Here is an 18,555-nt window from a genome sequence, read left to right as displayed (position 1 = left end):
TTTTAAGGTGACAGTTATTTCTTTATGTAGGGGATTTCCGTGTACACTTTTAAATCTCTTTGGATATTTTTTATATATCCTTTTCCTTTATTTTACTAGCTATACTCAAATTAGTTGATAAAAACAAATTTTAATAACTCTTTTTCCGGAATAAACTCGTCATTTTCCCTCAACGGACTCCTTTGTTCATGGAATTTTGAAACTTCCGGTTTTACTTTCATTTTCCCTTTTCTTCATAAATTATTTAAAATGTCTTCAATGCAATGGAATCAAGAAACAAAAACTAAATTAAACGAGAAAGTGACAACAAACATTTTGGATATGGCATCTCTGGCAAGGCAATTAGTAAGATCTTCTAGATCGAATGAGGTAATTGCTTGTTGACAACATTCTTGCCCTTAACTTTAGGCTTAACTGCTTAACACCCAGTCTTTGATAGAACCATGCAAACATGGCAAAAGGCTTATAAGTGGGTCCACATGACATGTCAACCAATTGTAATGAAATTTGGCACAAATGTTATGATAGTCAAGAGAAAAAAAATTCTAACTTTAAGTTTAAAATTTGATTTAAGGCTATTTTTAGATTTTGCAGTACCATCTATTGGAAAAGGCTTAATTTCCCAAAATTTCCACAAAAATGTCACAATTTTGTTACTCTGAATATTCTAGATATGGTTATGTTTAGCTGATATGTGAGTTGATTTTAATAACAAGCATCATTCGTCCTTTGAAACTTGACAAAATGTTTTTGCTTGAGTAAAGCTATATTTTGGGGCTGACCGGTCTAAAAAGGGCATTTTGGACATTTTTTGGATACTTCCTAAAAAGATCAACAAAAAGACAGGAAATCTTGTAAAGTACAATGCATTTTTTAATGTTTCAAATATTTCTATAAATGTTTACATGTGTGCTACAAATTTTATGGTTTTTGAGCTGGGGTCTCTCACACCGTTACCATGGCAATGGAACAAAAATGAGTAATTTTCACTTATTTTTCACAATAATCCCTGTATTTAATAATGAAAACTTATTTATCTTTTGACACTAGCTTATGATATTTGGCATGAAGGTGTATTACAATAAGACAGTGTATCTCATAAAAATTAAAACCGTTAAATGACCTTGACCTTTGACCTCAAGGTCAAAATACTTGATTTTTTTACATTTTCTTATCTGGAGCACACTTTTTCCTCTCCCTTGACAAAGTATTTTAATACTTGACACACAAGTGCAGCACCTCAATATCATGTGTCAGGTATAATGGATGATGACCTTGATCTTTCACCTTTAAGGTCAAATAAAAAGTCAAGGTCAAATATTTAATTTCATATGCCACTTTTAAACCAAACATATTCTTTCTTGCCATGTCAATATGAAAATGAAGAGATGTGGACTGATTGCTTATGAGACAATAATCCACCACAGTTAAAATGAAGTGGTAATAAGCATTTATAGGCCACAGAACATGCAAGACCTTTTCAGTGCAGCTAAGGGTTTGTCCCTGGGGGTCATGCCCTGTCCCTCATAAAATAATAGTTATAACAGGCATAATTTTTCTGTAATAACATAGGTGTACTATGCATGATTGGCAAACTATGAACTGTTATATCTTTCTTAAGTTTAGTATACATAAAGACAATAATAATAACTTGTATACATTTTAACAAAACAAAGGATGTATATTGCCCCTTTGAAACATGTAACATACATATTTGATCACAGTTTTTGGAGTTTTTAGTCCACAATAACAAATGTATGTTATTTTTCTCTAATAACCCTTTGGGTTGCGCTTATTTGGCGAGTTCCAGACGATCGGAATGCACGGAATCAACCAGAAGTTCAATAAAACAAGACAGAACTGTGTTCTGAACGCGTTCCAAGTGGTGCAGACAGAATTCAAAATGGCGGAGAAGGAAACTGAAAGGTAAAGATACAAAAATCTTTAGCTTTCAGTGAAATAAAAACTGCAAATTGATAATCAGTTCAATCAAGGATTTGTATAGTAAGACTATACAAATCATTGGTTCATTGGTTCAATATATATCAACTTACTTGATCATATAAGCATTATTTTAAGAAAAAATATGCAATAAAACACTCTTTTTCTGTAAGAATAACACTTTATAGTGGCCGTCTGATGTCTTTTTCGTAAAATGATAATCATGACAACTTTGAAGTCAGAATTTTTTATTTGCACACTAAAAAATGTCATGTTTTGTTCGGAAAGGCCAAAAGATCCAGCTTACAGAAAAGTGAAGCCATTTGCAATTATGTCTTGCCACTCGAAAATTCAAATTATTTATTATCATTTCGTAAATTCGTATATATTGTTATAAATTAAGTAACTTAAAAATAAAATAAAAGATTAAACAAAAAACAATAAGAAACGCAATCTACAATGCCGACTTGTTCACTTATTTTTTTTTTATATAAATACTAGCAGGCCGAGTTTGTTATGGTACGAGTTTTCTATAGGCCGAGTTTGTTTTAGGCCGAGTTTACCAGCAGTGAGATACATCTGGTTCCAATTCGTTTGATTGACGTCTGGATTCAGAACAGACGGGACCTGTTCAGAGCACGCCAACCGAGTGCACCCATAGAGTTATATCCCTGACTGATTAATGGTTCCATAAACAGATTTATTGAATTAAACCCTTTTAAGTGATATAATTTTCTGTCAAACTTTGTGATTTCTTTTCACTTCTGGTGAGATTTTGATGTCTGGATTTTGTCACCTCACAAGGGTTTGCAATTTAAATTAATGGATATATATCTAGTGTAACCAAATTTAAAAATGTTAAAGAAAAATCTTTATTCTTCTGTAAGCTAAACACAAATTTGCTTAATTTACCTTTTAAGATTTAGTATTGTTTGAGGTCATCTATTTTTAGTGTCTTTGATTTCAGAATTCAAAAAGTTTTCAGACTAACCAAAACCTTTGATTGATTATCATACATATTTTTCTCTGAAGAAATCAAATAAGTATAGATATTTCAAGATCAAACTTTTTTGCACCTCCACAGCACTTTCATAACTTATTTATTTTCCTGTTCTTTGAGGTCTTTTTTTTTACCATATTTGTGACACAGATCAGTGTTTTGTCTGTGTAGTTGTGCACAATGCTTGCTTTTTTTTATGTATCTGCTGTATTGTTTTTATCTTATTTCGGTTTGTTGGGTCCCATATTGTGCATGAATATTGGACTGCAGGTCTTACCATGGAAGTATAATGCTGCTGCCTTTACATATATGCAGGGATTCTGTAGCCTAAATCCTAATATTTTATTTCCTTTTAGTTTACCAACTGTATTATGGATAGTTTTATCCAAGATTAGGTTGTTACTGATTTTTACCTCTAGGTTTTTGCTGGTTTTGACTGTGTCTAAGTGTATGATAGTTTGTACATGATATAGTTGCGAAATTCATGTACCTCATTTGGTCCCTGGTAGATAGTTGTATCATTGACAATCATACCACATCTTCTTATATATATATAAAAAGACACACCATGCTCACAGTTACAGAAAGTTAGTTCAAAGCCAATTACAACTAATAAATAAATTATGTTCTTCCAGACTTAAATATCAGTGAGTATACATGTACATCCAACTGATTAAGTGTAAAGACAAAAACAGTCAGAAAACCATGATCTATCTCCAGTGTACAGTTGAAGTAAATGAAATTGCAAACATTAGAAAAGACATTTATTTATACTAATAATACAAGTGTATGATTGTTTTTATATTTTTAGCTTCTTGCACAAGCAGCAAAGAATTTTTCTTGCCAAGAACAAATAATACAGAATTCTGCAAATGTAGGTGAAATTTTGTATTCTGCAGTTCAATATGTTCATGTTAATAATGACCAAAAAGTAGCAAATTTATAAGTGAGGTGATCAACTTTCTGAATACTTATTACTAGTAATCATGAAATAAAAAAAGGGAGATTATGTATGTACATTTTTTATATTATGATTATCTCCCTTTACATAACTTTTTTTACATTGAAGATATTTTCATGTAAAAGGTTAGATTTGAGTAGGAATACATAACAATTCATTTTTTTGTTAGCGAACTTAATATCAGTACTTTCCAAAAAATGTTATAAACAAAATGTAATTTAATACAATGTAGTTCTCAAGCATCAAAAACAAAAAGAGCCTAAACAGAGGCTCTATTATCTAAGGCCAACTTTGCAAGAGGGACTTGTAACTTAAGTTTTAGTGAATTTTCCAAATTAAAAAAACTAAAATTGTTTTTGATTTCATTCTTACAATTCAAATTGGAAAAAATTGGTAAAATTGGAGTGAGCTTATACTATTTGGGGTTCTTATTGAGGGGGGCATATCCCAGATCCTGTGATTGTTTTGTCAGATTCCTGTATCCCACTTATCATTGTAATAATAACACTTGTAATTTCACATGTCCCGCCCGACTTTGTTTCCCGTTTTCACGCACAAAAAATTTGACTTTCACTTGTCACACTTACAAACGTTCATCCAATCCCATGTCACGCTTAGAACCCAATGAGACCCACCTATTTGTTAACTGGATTCCAATTTTGACAATCAGAGTAAACAAATTTTAGACTCAAAGAAGTCTTACAACGTATCTTCCTCTATTCAAAGTAGAGAAGATATGTTAGATTGTGGTATAACATCATTTGTTTACTGACGTTTCACCATGTGGGTATAACATCCATTTACTGATCAATAGGGGTCTACATTCTTTGTAAAAAATAAATAAAAAATGACATTGAAATCTGAAGAGAAAGCTCAGGATTACCCTCTTTCACAAGATAAAATTTTGAGCACCAGACCCTTTTCAGATGCTGCTGCATCTTGCCCTGATATCCCTTTAATGTGTTTAAAATCCTAAGATTCAGATTCAGTTCAAATGTGTTATTTATCATTTATGAATCTGATAATATAGCTTTATATTTTAAATTTCAGTCTTTAACAAAAATGCAGAATATCACAACACAGTTGGAATTCCAGTAAGTGAAACTAAAAATTAATATTACTTATGCAAACAAACATTTATATGACTGAGCCTACAATATAATTTTAGTCCTTTAAAAAGATAAGTATTGATATATCTTTGGTCACAATTTTTTCATTGGTTTTGGCAGTGGTAGCATGTTTTTGCAACAGGTAATAGATATTTATGGCAAGCCATTTTACTATTTATTCGAACTTCAAGTTATCTCATATAATATATGAGATATCTTATAAATATAAGATATCTTATATATTAGATATCTTATATAATCTAGTTTTTATAAGATATCTTATATATAATATAAGATATCTTATTTATTATATAAGATATCTTATATAATATATATAAGATATAAGATATCTCATATAGTTTATAAGATATATTATATACTTTATAAGATATCTTCTAAAGTTTATAAGATATCTTATAAATATATGTTTTATATAAAATTTCTTATATTCTTTATAAGATATCTCATATATTTTATAAGATATCTTATATAGTTTATAAGATATCTCATATACTTTATAAGATATCTCATAAAATTTATAAGATATCTTATAAAGAAAATTATATGGGATATCTTGTAAACTATATAAGATATCTTATAAACTATATGAGATATCTTATAAAGTTTATTAGATATCATGAAGTTAGAATAAATAGTAAAACGGCTTGCCATAGATATTGGTAATATGTAATCAGGGGCGGATCCAGCCATTTTTAAAAGGGGGGGTTCCAACTATATGTCCCCATTCAAAAGCATTGATCGTCCAAAAAAAGGGGGTTTCAAACCCTGGAACCCTCCCTGGATCTGCCACTGGTAATCATGTCTTATTACTGGTTATACGACCGCAAAAAATTTTGTGGTCGTATATTGGTATGACGTTGGCGTCGTCGTCGTCGTCGTCGTCGTCGTCGTCCGGCGTCGTCGTCCGAATACACATTGGTTTTCGCACTCTAACTTTAGTTTAAGTGAATGGATCTTTTTGAAATTTGACCATAAGGTTAAATACCACAAAAGGAAGGTTGGGATTGATTTTGGGGGTTATGGTACCAACAGTTAAGGAATTAGGGGCCAAAAAGGGGCAAAAAATAAGCATTTTCTAGTTTCCAGACAATAACTGTGGAACGGTGTATGGATCTCTCTGAAATTATACTACAAGTTTCCATACCACCAAGGATGGTTAGGATTTGCTTTGGGGGGTTATGGCTCAAACCGTTTAGGAATTAGGGGCAAAAAAGGGGGAAAAACAAGGTTGTCCTGGTTAATGGACAAATACTTTAGTACAAAACATAATTTAAAGCAGTGTAAGGGAGATAAATCAAATACATCATTGAAATTATCTCCCTTACACTGCTTTTAAATTATGTATAAAGTAATGGTTAATGAACAATAAAGATAATTTAAAACAGTGTAAGGGAGGTAATCCAAATACAACGTTTTGGTTACTTCCCTTACACTGCTTTTAAATTATGTTTAAAGAAATGCATATTTATAAAGGAAGACCAGTAAAAATATCTGCAAATGTTGCATCTTTTTTTTTTACAAAAAAATCCATATGAAAGATTTGACACTATATTTTTAATTCTATTATAAAATAGATTAAGTTAGCACTATGGTAAATTTAAATGGGTAATTATGGTTGCCAACTCCATTGGAAATTTGAATTGAGATTATGGCCATATCTTGAGGGAAAGAATTTTTGGGGGGAAAAAAAAGGGGGGGGGATAAAAAGAAATTGTGGGGGGTCAATTTTTTCTCATTTCAGATTTCAGAAATTAAAAAGAATTATTCTTCAAATATTATTTTTTTTTCAAATTTCAAATATTGAAAAATTTCAAGAAGTAATCTTTAATTGCACAGTATGGCGCATTAGATTTGTAAAATCTTTGATCACATTTATTTATTTGTTATGCCGAATCTAACAGTGTATTTAGATTTTTAATTTTGGGTCCAGTTTTCAAATTGGTCTACATTAAGGTCCAAAGGGTCCAAAATTCAACTTTGTTTGATTTTAGCAAAAATTGAATATATGAGGTTCTTTGATATGCTGAATCTAAACGTGTATTTAGATTTTTGATTTTTGGCCCAGTTTTCAAGTTGGTCCAAATTGGGGTCCAAAATTAAACTTTGTTTGATTTCAACAAAAATTGAATATATGAGGTTCTTTGATATGCTGAATCTAACCATGTATTTAGATTTTTTATTTGTGGACCCAAATTGGTTCATATTGAGGTCAAAAGGGTCCAAAATTTAACTTTGTTTGATTTCATCTAAAATTGAACTATTGGGGTTCTTTGATATTCCAAATCTAACCGTGTATTTAGATTTTTAATTTTGGGTCCTGTTTTTTAAATTGGTCTACATTAAGGTCCAAAGGGTCCAAAATTAAACTTAGTTTGATTTTAACAAAAATTGAATTCTTGGGGTTCTTTGATATGCTGAATCTAAACATGTGTTTAGATTTTTGATTATGGGCCCAGTTTTCAAGTTGGTCCAAGATAGGGTCCAGTTTTTAAACTTTGTTTGATTTCAACAAAAATTGAATATATGGGGTTCTTTGATATGCTGAATCTAAACATGTATTTAGATTTTTGATTATGGGCCCAGTTTTCAAGTTGGTCCAAATTGGGGTCCAAAATTAAACTTTGTTTGATTTCAACAAAAATTGAATATATGAGGTTCTTTGATATGCTGAATCTAACCATGTATTTAGATTTTTTATTTGTGGGCCCCGCTATCAAATTGGTTCATATTGAGGTCAAAAGGGTCCAAAATTAAACTTTGTTTGATTTCATCAAAAATTGAATTATTGGGGTTCTTTGATATGCCAAATCTAACTGTGTTTTTAGATTTTTAATTTGGGTCCCGTTTTTTAAATTGGTCTTCATTGAGGTCCAAAGGGTCCAAAATTAAACTTAGTTTGATTTTAACAAAAATTGAATTCTTGGGGTTCTTTGATATGCTGAATCTAAACATGTGTTTAGATTTTTGATTATGGGCCCAGTTTTCAAGTTTGTCCCATTTGGGGTCCAAAATTAAACTTTGTTTGATTTTAACAAAAATTGAATATATGGGGTTCTTTGATATGCTGAATCTAACCATGTATTTTGATTTTGGACATTGGACCATAATAGGTAAATTAAAAAAATTCAAGTTCTTAGACCACATTCTTTCTGTGTCAGAAACCTATGCTGTGTCAAATATTTAATAACAATCCAAATTCAGAGCTGTATCAAGCTTGAATGTTGTGTCCATACTTGCCCCAACTGTTCAGGGTTCGACCTCTGCGGTCGTATCAAGCTGCGCCCCAGCGAAGCATTTTATTTTTAATTAGAAAAACAAACAGATTACTGGTTACATAAAAGAGAAGTAGCAAAAATTGTAATGAATAAAACATATTATTATAATACATTTTTCAACACTTACAAAGGAGAGTACAAATGGCTTGAAAATTATCCCTAAAATTAATTGAATTTCAAAAATGAAATTAAGTTCTTTAATTAGCAGAATTACATGTTGAAAAACAAAGCTATTTTTTAAAAGTATTTTCGTGTCATTGGTTACAACTTACCCGTACGGTATACAGTTATCAAATGACAGAATATTTGGTAAAATTGAGAAAGTTACAAAATCTTGACCATTTGAGACACACATTCAAAGATATGTACTTTGTAATGGGGTAATTATCTTCTCAGTGCCTTCAATACAAAATTCCTTATAGGAAAACAATCTACATTAAGTGTAACTAAAGACAACCACTTACTGGTTCCTGACATGGGACAGATACATGAACATATTAAGGCACTGTTCATTATGTTTTTACAGCACCCAACCCTCCCCATTTTAAATATTAATCAGTGGGATAATCAAAGGGACATAGAAAAATAAGTTAAAAAAAAAACTAACCTTTATGTTACCAGTATAATAAATAAAATCACAAATACCAGAAAAACAATATGAAAAATAAATAATACCAGTCAGTTTCTGAATGCTAAAGATCAAAGAACTTATAAACCTGATGATATAAATTTCTTGTTTTCATACATTACATCAGTGGCTTTACTTCCAAGTAGATTTTATACAGCAATGTCCTGAACAGGAAGAAACAATCATGTTGCTTTGTTTTACTTTTCAGAGAATCAGCAGTAGAGAGAAGGTAAGTGTTCATTCTGGAGTTCTAAATTCAATTAATATATACATTTCATCCATCTTCACTGTAAAACTGTTTCTCAGAAGCATAGGAAAAACATTGATCTATGTCACTGCCTATTGCTGAGGGTTTGGAAATGTTGGATGGGGATCCCTCAATTTTTTATCCTTTAATTGGCTATACCATTTTTCTCTATTTTTTTTTGCCAATTACTCTTTATTCTTTGCCTATTTTTGTCTTTTCTTTTTTGTCCTTTATTCTGCATTTTTTGTCCATTAATCTCTTTCCTGTATGGCCCATCAAGATCCTCATTATTAGATATTTTTAGACTTAAAATTTTTTTTTTTTTAATTAACACAAGTGTCTGTATGTAGAATTTTTCTGGAACAACAAAAAAAAATCTGTGTTGTCGGCAAGACTGTCTGCATTTGTTTTAGGTGGTTCAAATGAGATTAGGTTGGTTGAAAACAGGACTGTCCATATTTGAATACTCAACCATTGACAATATTGGTTATATTCATGTTTAATCTGGACAATGGGTGAACCCTTTTAATTTAACTTCTGAACATAATAAATTGATTAACAGCTAAAATGAGCAATGTAAAAACCCTAAATTACCTCTTTGAAATAATAGTATATCCCTTCTGTTTCAGTATGAGTACTATTGATGATATTCAAGATCAACTGAAAACTATACAGAGGTGAAACTATGGTGGACTTTGATGTGTAATTTATTTGGAATAAAAAGACATTCATGATTTACTGACCATTCCAATTAAAATTGAAATGAAGTAGAACTAAACTGATATGTGCTGATCCCTTACAAGGCAGATAACTTACTTTATTATTTCAGTCTGGTTCTGATTGTGTTTAATGATTTTTGGAAAAAGAAAGTTTCAGCCATATGTAGTACATTATACAATGTATGGACATCTTTATTGATCATAAAATGTAATAGACAATGTTTAAATTCTCCCATTTTTTCATGTATGTGATGTCTAATTTATGTGCAATAGTAATACATGTATATGTATTCAAATGTGATATTAATACAAACAATTGTATCAATTTATAATAAAAATACCAATTATTTACAGACAAGTGTAAAATTTGGTTATTTAGCAAGTGTCAATGGTGTAATCACTTGGCATCTGTAGTCAGAACTGTCAATGTAAGTTAAATAGATATTTCAATCTTTTCTTAAACCAGGGTCAAATTGTCGGCCAAATTTGACATAACTGATCAGTAATACAAGGCCCACTCAGAATATTTTCATGCAGCCTAATCCATCATCTAGTGACTTATTGATGAGTTTCCACATCCTTTTCCAAAACTACTGTTTTAAATATATACTTGTAAATGTATCCAGATAGGAAAAAGTCCTTTGTTGTACCCTCTGAAAATTATTATATAAAAATGGATAAAAGACTCAAATGGCTAAGTTGCACAGATTGTTTTTAAAACAAACAAAAAATGGTCTACAATTATACTGAACATTTAGATATATGGAAATATAAAATGGAAAATGGGAAAAATTCAAAAATCTTTCAACAAGTTTATGGTGGAAGGTGCACAAACGAGAGGCTTGCAAACTCAATGTGAAGTTCCAAAGATCTGGGTTAAAGATAAAAATTGTTACCATCTTTTGAAAAATTACTAAGTTCCCAAGTCTTCAAAAATGTGAAAAAAATATTAAAATAGTTTTATAATAACAGGTGCATGTTCTATATTCATATATGCAATCATTCTATGAAGTTTCATGGTTCTTGGTTTCTAGAAAACTCTAGAAGTTGATAACACAAAACGAATACCATCTTTTGTAATTTTTGCTGAACAAATTACCAAGTTTCCAAGTTTGGAAAAATGGGAACAAATTTCTCAAACAATTCAATGACAATAGAATGTATAATAGCAGGTACACAACTTTGTCATATGTGTGCAATTTTTGCGAAGATTCATGGATCTGGGTTGAAACTGTAGAAGTTGATTACACAAAACTGGTCTCTTTTTTGTGAATTTTGCTGAAACATCACGAAGTTCCCAAGTTCAGAAAAAAAAAGGAAAAATTCCTCAAACAATTCGTTTTTGCAGGTGTATAATTTCAACATGTGTGCAATATTTCTGGGATTTTTCAGTGATCTGGGTTGAAAATGTAGAAGTTTATAAGATACCCACTATTCCCTGCCAACCAAACCACCTACCTGCCCCTGACATCACCATACTATAAGCCTGAAGACTTATCCAACAACACAAATAAGCAATAAAAGCAGAATGTTTCTATGAGATACAGATGTCACATCTATGTAATGTAGGTAAGAGAAGCATCAGTTGTTTTCCCAGGAAAAGGTCGAGCCTTAAAAGACAGTGGAGGCAAAAAATTTATATTTATTTACCAACACTGGGTCCATACTGCTGCTGGTGGACTGTTAGTCTCAGAGAGTATCTTCAGAGTTCTGCTTTGGCACAGACATGGTTTATAAAAACTATTTCAAAATTACACCTTATTAAGTAAAGAAACTAAGGTTCCAAATCCCTCAGGCTTAAATGACTTTAGATGAATATGACTATTCTTTTGAGGTTCTTTTGGTTACATAACTCCTAACGTTTCTACATATTTCTACATTCTTTCAACTGTTTAGTTGTGAGCTAATGTTCCTGATGAAGGTAAATCAAGAAAAGTGAATCAGACACACAAAATTAATGAAGTGTTATTTTCATTTTAAGTTTTTTAAGTTAAGGCAAAAAGCTCTTTTGTCTTGTTTTGGACATTTAATGTGCTCAATAAACTGTACAGGAACCATCTTCTGTAAGCTGCCATAGATAATTTTGAAACTACATCTTTGTCACCTAGAAACAACCAGTTACAGAATTTGTTCATGTTATCATGTTTTACTCCAGATGACAAATATGAAATCAGTTCAGTAGACCCTGAAAAGTTTCTCAAATTTCAACTGATTTTGTTCATGATTACTTGAGTCATCAAACAGAAATAGAAATATTTCATATTAATAGAAGATCATAATTCTTGAATAATAAAAGTGAAATCAGTCCACCAAATTGAAATGTTTTTTTTAATGCTCCCCTAACAACAAATTCCAAATGTTTTGTTCAAGGCCTCCTTTATTTCAAGGTTTGGATACTCAAAATTGACTATTTTCCGATCGGTTAAGGGGCATTACTCTTGAAAGACTTCAGTGAAATTGGAATTGTGTCTTTGTTTATAGGCCCTTAAAGAGAATTCAGTTTCAAAAGCTTTGTTGAGGCTTACTCAAGTTATGGTGCGAAAACCAGTATTTAGGCTATTATCCTCTTTATCAAGGGGCTCACATAGGCGGATCCAGGGTGGGGCCCGGGCCCCCCCTTTCGTGGGAAAAAGTTCTGGATCCGCCACTGGCTTAATTAATTCAACCTTTGTAAATTCTTCACCCTTCATTCTATTTGACACACTTTGCAAAACTTAGTGATTGAATTTAGGGTTTATTTGTTTTCACCCTGAATAAACATGAAATATTTGTCACTGAATGTTAAGGAAACAACAATCAATCAGTCACTTAACCTCTGACCCATGCAACCTTGGTGGCTGAAAGTATAAGCAGTTGGTCAACATTAATGGAAGCAATCACTGCAGCAAATCTTCACAAAAGTAGTTTTTTAAGTGTCTCTCCAGTCATTCGCAAAAAAGTATTTTGATTCTATAGTCCTTCTGGTAAATTGTGAGTTTTTTCAGTTTCTTGCTGAAGGTTAGTATTAAAATAACCAGGCCAATCTGATTTCCTCGACTAATGAAACTCGCTTTGCCATTAATCACATAAACCAAAACCAACACACAGACAAATACTCTTCAACTCACAGACTCTTTAAAAAGTAATTACTAGTAAGACAATATCAAAATATTCCTAAATTGTCATAGGTCTAAGTTTTGTGTAAGATTTGAGGGTCGTAATTTTTTATCATTTTTTCAGTTTTTGTTGTACAGAAAGGCACTTTTCTAGAATATTCATTTTAAGTCAAAGCAAGGGTGAAATTACAAGCTCTCAAATATCATGTTAGAAGCATTTTCCAATGTCATACATTGTCATAGACTCATAGTGATATATATATATACAGAAGCAATATGGTATTTATATATTTATTCCCACTCTGTAACAATTTATATATGTATATATTAAAACAATTAATAGAACAGTAATAATATAACTACAAAGCATATTTCAAAAACCAAGAGTATTATTTATGTTTCTAGAATTTAATCTGAGCCACTGCTCTATTAAAACTGAACAAGATTATTTTGCCAAGAACTAAAATATAATGGTGTGGATGGGATTTAGAATAGAGAATAATGGGGTCCTAAAATATAAAAAATAACTGCAAAAAAATAAATAATTTGGTAAAGATAAACCGATTACAGAAAAAAACAATGTCTAGAATACAGTTATCAAGTAATTACAGAATAGCCATTATTTTTAAAGATGAAGAATAATGAGTAAAAAAATTAAAGAATACAGAAATGAAGGACACCCCATCCATACCCTCATATTAGAGTATAACACAACTGAATTCAATATAAAAATAAGAAGATGTGGTATAATTGCCAATGAGACAACTTTCCACTAGAGATTAAATGAAATAGAAGTTAACTATAGGTCACCATACAGCCTTCAACAATGAGCAAAACCCATACCGCATAGTCAGCTATAAAAAGCCCCGAAATGACAGATGTAAAACGATTGAATGTCTGATGTTGGGGACGGGTATTAGCTCTCACAAACATGCTTAACTGCACCACATTCTGTATGTAACTGTCAGAAGTCAGTAATCCAGCAGTTGTTGTTGGTTGCTGTCTGCAAAAAATGTTTTTTTGTTTAATGTCATTTGCTTAAATCAGGCAATTATGAGGGTCTGGGTGGCGTTTGCAGAATAGAGAATATTTTTGGCCAAAAAATAAATGAATAGAGAAAAATGAACAGAAAATATAAGAATAGAGAATATTGGGGTGTAAAAGTAAAAAGAATAACTGTGGAAGATAAAAGAATAGAGATAAATGAAAAGAAAATATAAAGAAATCAATTAATTACAAAAAATTGTAATTGTAAAATCATTTTCATGAGAATTTTACAGAATAAGCATGTTTTTAAAGAATATAGAAATTAAGGACCCCTAATCCATACCCTCAATTATTTGTGTCTAAATTGTTTGAAGGCCTTTAATAGCTTACTATACGTTTAGGTTTTTGCTCATCATTGAAGGTTGTACCAGTGACCTGAAGTTGTCAACATCATCATTTTTTTTCTATGGTAGATTTTGATAGTTATACCACATGATTTTGATAGTTATACCACATTTCCTTATTTTATATCAATATAACATGTGTTAATACCAAGATATGGTACAAATACAATCACCTGTATATAGATACTTATCAGATAATGAACGTTCAGACAATGTTAGTGAATTTTTTAATAACGTCAAAATATCTGCATTTTAAAATGTCCCTCAACATGTTGGCAGAAAGTACTAAACTATATTTCTTAGAGTATTTTGTTTTTCATACTATAATAAGCCTCAAGGAATTCATGTCATTGATGTGATAAACAATAGTGAACCAAAAGAGAGGCGAAAGATACCAGAGGGACATTCAAACTCATAAGTCGAAAATAAACTGACAATGCCATGGCTAAAAAAGAAAAAGACATGCCAAAGATGTTGTATACAATAACACAGCTGATGACACAAAATTGTCCCTCACATATGATCCAATACCAAAATGTCCCTCATGTATTATCCAAATTGTCCCTCATGTATTATCCCCATGTGGTTATGAAAGTTTATTCCAATGAAACTTTGAAGAAAGTGTTGAACATACAAATAAAAAAATAATATGATGGATTTTGAAAGTGTTGTAATTTATGAATTCAAATATAAAAGGATATCAATGATTCTGAAAGTAATGCAGTTAAATCACAAGTTTCTTTTATTTACTGGTACAGGTAAATTATTTTTGAGATAGAGTTATTTCCCTTAAACATTCACATTTTTGTAAATATAAGTAAGATAACTAAAGATTGTCATTTTTTTTTTCTTGATTTCTTTTAACTGCATTACTCTAATATAAAGTTTAATTGTTGAAGCCTTTCCAACTATATGAAAAGCAACACCTATGTCTAGTCATTGTCTCAGGCAAGACAAAAATTACTTGCAGAGGCAGATTTAAGAAGGTGGACCCCACTTTCTTGAGCTACATTTATGGTTAATGCATATACTGTTTATAAGTCCCACTCCTAACTTTGCCTTGGTGGACACCCTTTTTCAAAATCCTGAACATGCAACTTAAATGACATAATGTAAGTAAATTTTGGTAGTTTTAATCATAAGGGGAGATTATTCAAACCTTAGAAGAACAAATTAACTTTATACAAATAAATATATTACTTACATCATCAAGTATATAAAAGACACTTGTATAAGTAGTACCACTCCCTGACTAATTGTAAAAAATAGTTTGAATTTGTGATAGCAAAATAAGAATAGAATTATCTTACATGGTGTGGGTTAATTCACACAAAAACATACAATTACCAGATTTTATTAAAGTTTCATAAATATTTATTTTGTAAAAATTCAACATTATTTGTTTTTTTGGCAATTTTTTTATGTTTAGTGGCATGGTAATTAGCAAAATGAAATTATCTACATTTGTACATGTACATATATATATTATAATAATATATACATGTACATGTAGATCCATCATTAATTAACATATATGTATCATATGCATGTTTTTCATCTTGCTCTTGCAGGAACAGTTTTCTCTCCTTCACGAGAGACCGTGTTTTAGATTTGACAAATTTTCATATTAAATGTAATCAGATTAGCATACATGACATATGTTATATTTAATAATTTACAACTTATTATTCATTAATTATACAAAAAATGTAAATACAACCAAGAAGCCTTTGATTGAAATATAAACATAACATATTCAACATAAATCTAGAAAAAATATTAAAACTGCATGATTGTGTATATAAAAAGTCCTAACACTATGATAAAAAAACAAATTGAAATACATATAAATAAAAAAATAAATGCAAAACATGATGCTCAAATACAATACATTTGATAAAATATATATTATAATCTAATATATACATCATGTACAAAAGGAGAATGTTTTCATTGACATGGATGTCTTCACATCAATCATCAAACTATGTTTGGTGACCAGAGGTAGTGCCATCTACATATATAGTTAATTAATATTATGCTAAGGTTATCAAAGTCAAATAACAATTTTTTACAGAAAAATATGAAAAATCGAAAATGTCGAAACCTGCGTAAGATAGAGAAATTTTCAGCAAGTATGTCAATGAGACTTTACCATGTTTACTCATGTTTCAATGCTTCAATGCATTAAGTATAACTATGAATCATGAACTATTTTTCTTATTTTGACAACAATTAAGAAGTTGTATGTTTCCTTTCATCAAGGATCATGGGATACATGTTATGATGTAGATCAGACAGGCAGGTAATTTCTGAAATTTCCTTCATCTTTTTTCAAAAGTAATGTATCGGTATACTTCAAACCAGGCTTTGGTTTAAAGTTGCTGATTCTTCAGATAAAATTTTGCTGATTTTAAGGATTTTAATGCAAAATGTGTGCTAAAATCTTGACACTTAGATCATTTGAATAGAGGTGTGAAGAAAGTATGATTGGATAGTACTAAAAACTACAAAACCAAGACCTTCAGATAATAGGAAATGTTGAAATTAAAATGGAAATACTTTGACATGTAAACTATGCAAAACATTTAGTCAATGAACCATGACTGAAGGAGCACAGCCAAATAATCTCCCTGGAAATAAGATATGCTACTGAAAATACATCTGCATACCAACTATCCTTGAATAAAGTTCAATGAAGTTCTTCATCTTAAACTGACATGATCATAAATTTTAGCATGAAAACTATGCAAAAGTTTCATAGTCAATAGATTTGACTGAGAGGCAAAGCCATATAACCTACATGAAAACCAGATGTGCTAATGCTAATAAAACTGCATACCAAATATAATTAACTTACCATAAGCGGTTTCCCATAAACTGACCTAATTGATTTGTAATTGTAAAATATGCAAAAGTTCCAAAGTCAATAAAAGAACAGAGTTCCAATGTCCCCCTCATTGCACATAATTTATCTATCCAAGGTACAAGGGCAATATTAAACTAAAATAAAATGCTCCGCAGGGCGCAGCTTGATACGACCGCAGAGGTCGAACCCTGAACAGTTGGGGCAAGTATGGACACAACATTCAAGCTTGATACAGCTTTGCATTTGGATTGTGATTAAATATTTGACACAGCATTGGTTTCTGACACAGAATGAATGTGGTCTAAGAACTTAAAAATTTTAAATTGGACATTCACCTATTATGGTCCAATATCCAAAATCTAAATACATGGTTAGATTCAGCATATCAAAGAACCCCATATATTCAATTTTTGATGAAATCAAACAAAGTTTAATTTTGGACCCTGATTTGGACCAACTTGAAAACTGGGCCCATAATCAAAAATCTAAATACATGTTTAGATTCAGCATATCAAAGAACCCTAAGAATTCAATTTTTGTTAAAATCAAACTAAGTTTAATTTTGGACCCTTTGGACCTTAATGTAGACCAATTTGAAAACGGAACCAAAAATTACGAATCTAAATACACAGTAAGATTCGGCATATCAAAGAACCCCAATAATTCAATTTTTGATGAAATCAAACAAAGTTCAATTTTGGACCCTTTGGACCTCAATGTGGACCAATTTAAAAACGGGGCCCAAAATCCAAAAACTAAATACACAGTTAGATTCAGCATATTAAAGAACCCCAAGAATTCAAGAATAAAACCCCATTGAAATTGGTCAAGAAATAAGCAATTTATACGAAGTATCTTCTTTTGCACAATACTGTGCAATTAAATATTTCTTGCTATTGCGCAATACTGTACAATTGACAATTTCTTGCTATTGCGCAATATTGTGCTATTGGATATTTCTTGCTATTGCGCAATACTGTGAAATTGGAAGATTTCTTGCTATTGTGCAATACGTGCAATTGAAAATTTCTTGCTATTGCACAATACTTATTATATAATAATTTACACATCCTGTTTGGTGTGTATCTCCTACCATATCATTAGTATTTGCTTTTAAATATAAATCAGAAATAACCAACTTAAAATGGAAAATTTTAAAAGAAAAAAAAAAGGAAAAAAAGAAAAAAAAGGAAAAAAAAAAAAATCCCCCCCCCCCCCAAATTTTTTGAACCCCCTTATGATTCATCACCCCCAAACTCAATCCCAGCCTTCCCTTTGTGGTATGGTACCTTGCAGTAC

At 30.8% G+C, this 18,555-nt stretch overlaps 2 protein-coding genes across 2 annotated transcripts in view; both read left to right on the top strand.

Annotated features, from left to right (window-relative positions):
• LOC127735496 (uncharacterized) overlaps window positions 1-18,555 on the top strand; it is a 130,565-nt gene that overhangs the window by 22,134 nt on the left and 89,876 nt on the right. The window lies entirely within an intron of this gene.
• Window positions 203-10,259, top strand: LOC127735497 (BLOC-1-related complex subunit 7-like). Its single transcript, XM_052245678.1, has 5 exons — window positions 203-369; window positions 3,753-3,815; window positions 4,953-4,996; window positions 9,144-9,164; window positions 9,812-10,259. The coding sequence occupies exons 1-5, from the start codon at window positions 250-252 to the stop codon at window positions 9,861-9,863; spliced, it is 300 nt and encodes a 99-aa protein (XP_052101638.1). The 5' UTR covers window positions 203-249; the 3' UTR covers window positions 9,864-10,259.

This window comes from Mytilus californianus, unplaced genomic scaffold (genome assembly GCF_021869535.1).
Source record: "Mytilus californianus isolate M0D057914Y unplaced genomic scaffold, xbMytCali1.0.p SCAF_3, whole genome shotgun sequence".
Lineage (NCBI taxonomy): Eukaryota > Metazoa > Mollusca > Bivalvia > Mytilida > Mytilidae > Mytilus > Mytilus californianus.
This window is presented reverse-complemented; position numbering and strand designations above follow the sequence as displayed.

Excerpts from the sequence above, each read along its gene's own strand:
- LOC127735497 (XM_052245678.1), top strand. The coding sequence starts at position 250 with ATGTCTTCAATGCAATGGAATCAAGAAACAAAAACTAAATTAAACGAG. Across the intron at positions 3,816-4,952 it reads TAATACAGAATTCTGCAAAT|TCTTTAACAAAAATGCAGAA; the intron begins GTAGGTGAAATT and ends TTTAAATTTCAG. Across the intron at positions 9,165-9,811 it reads GAATCAGCAGTAGAGAGAAG|TATGAGTACTATTGATGATA; the intron begins GTAAGTGTTCAT and ends CTTCTGTTTCAG.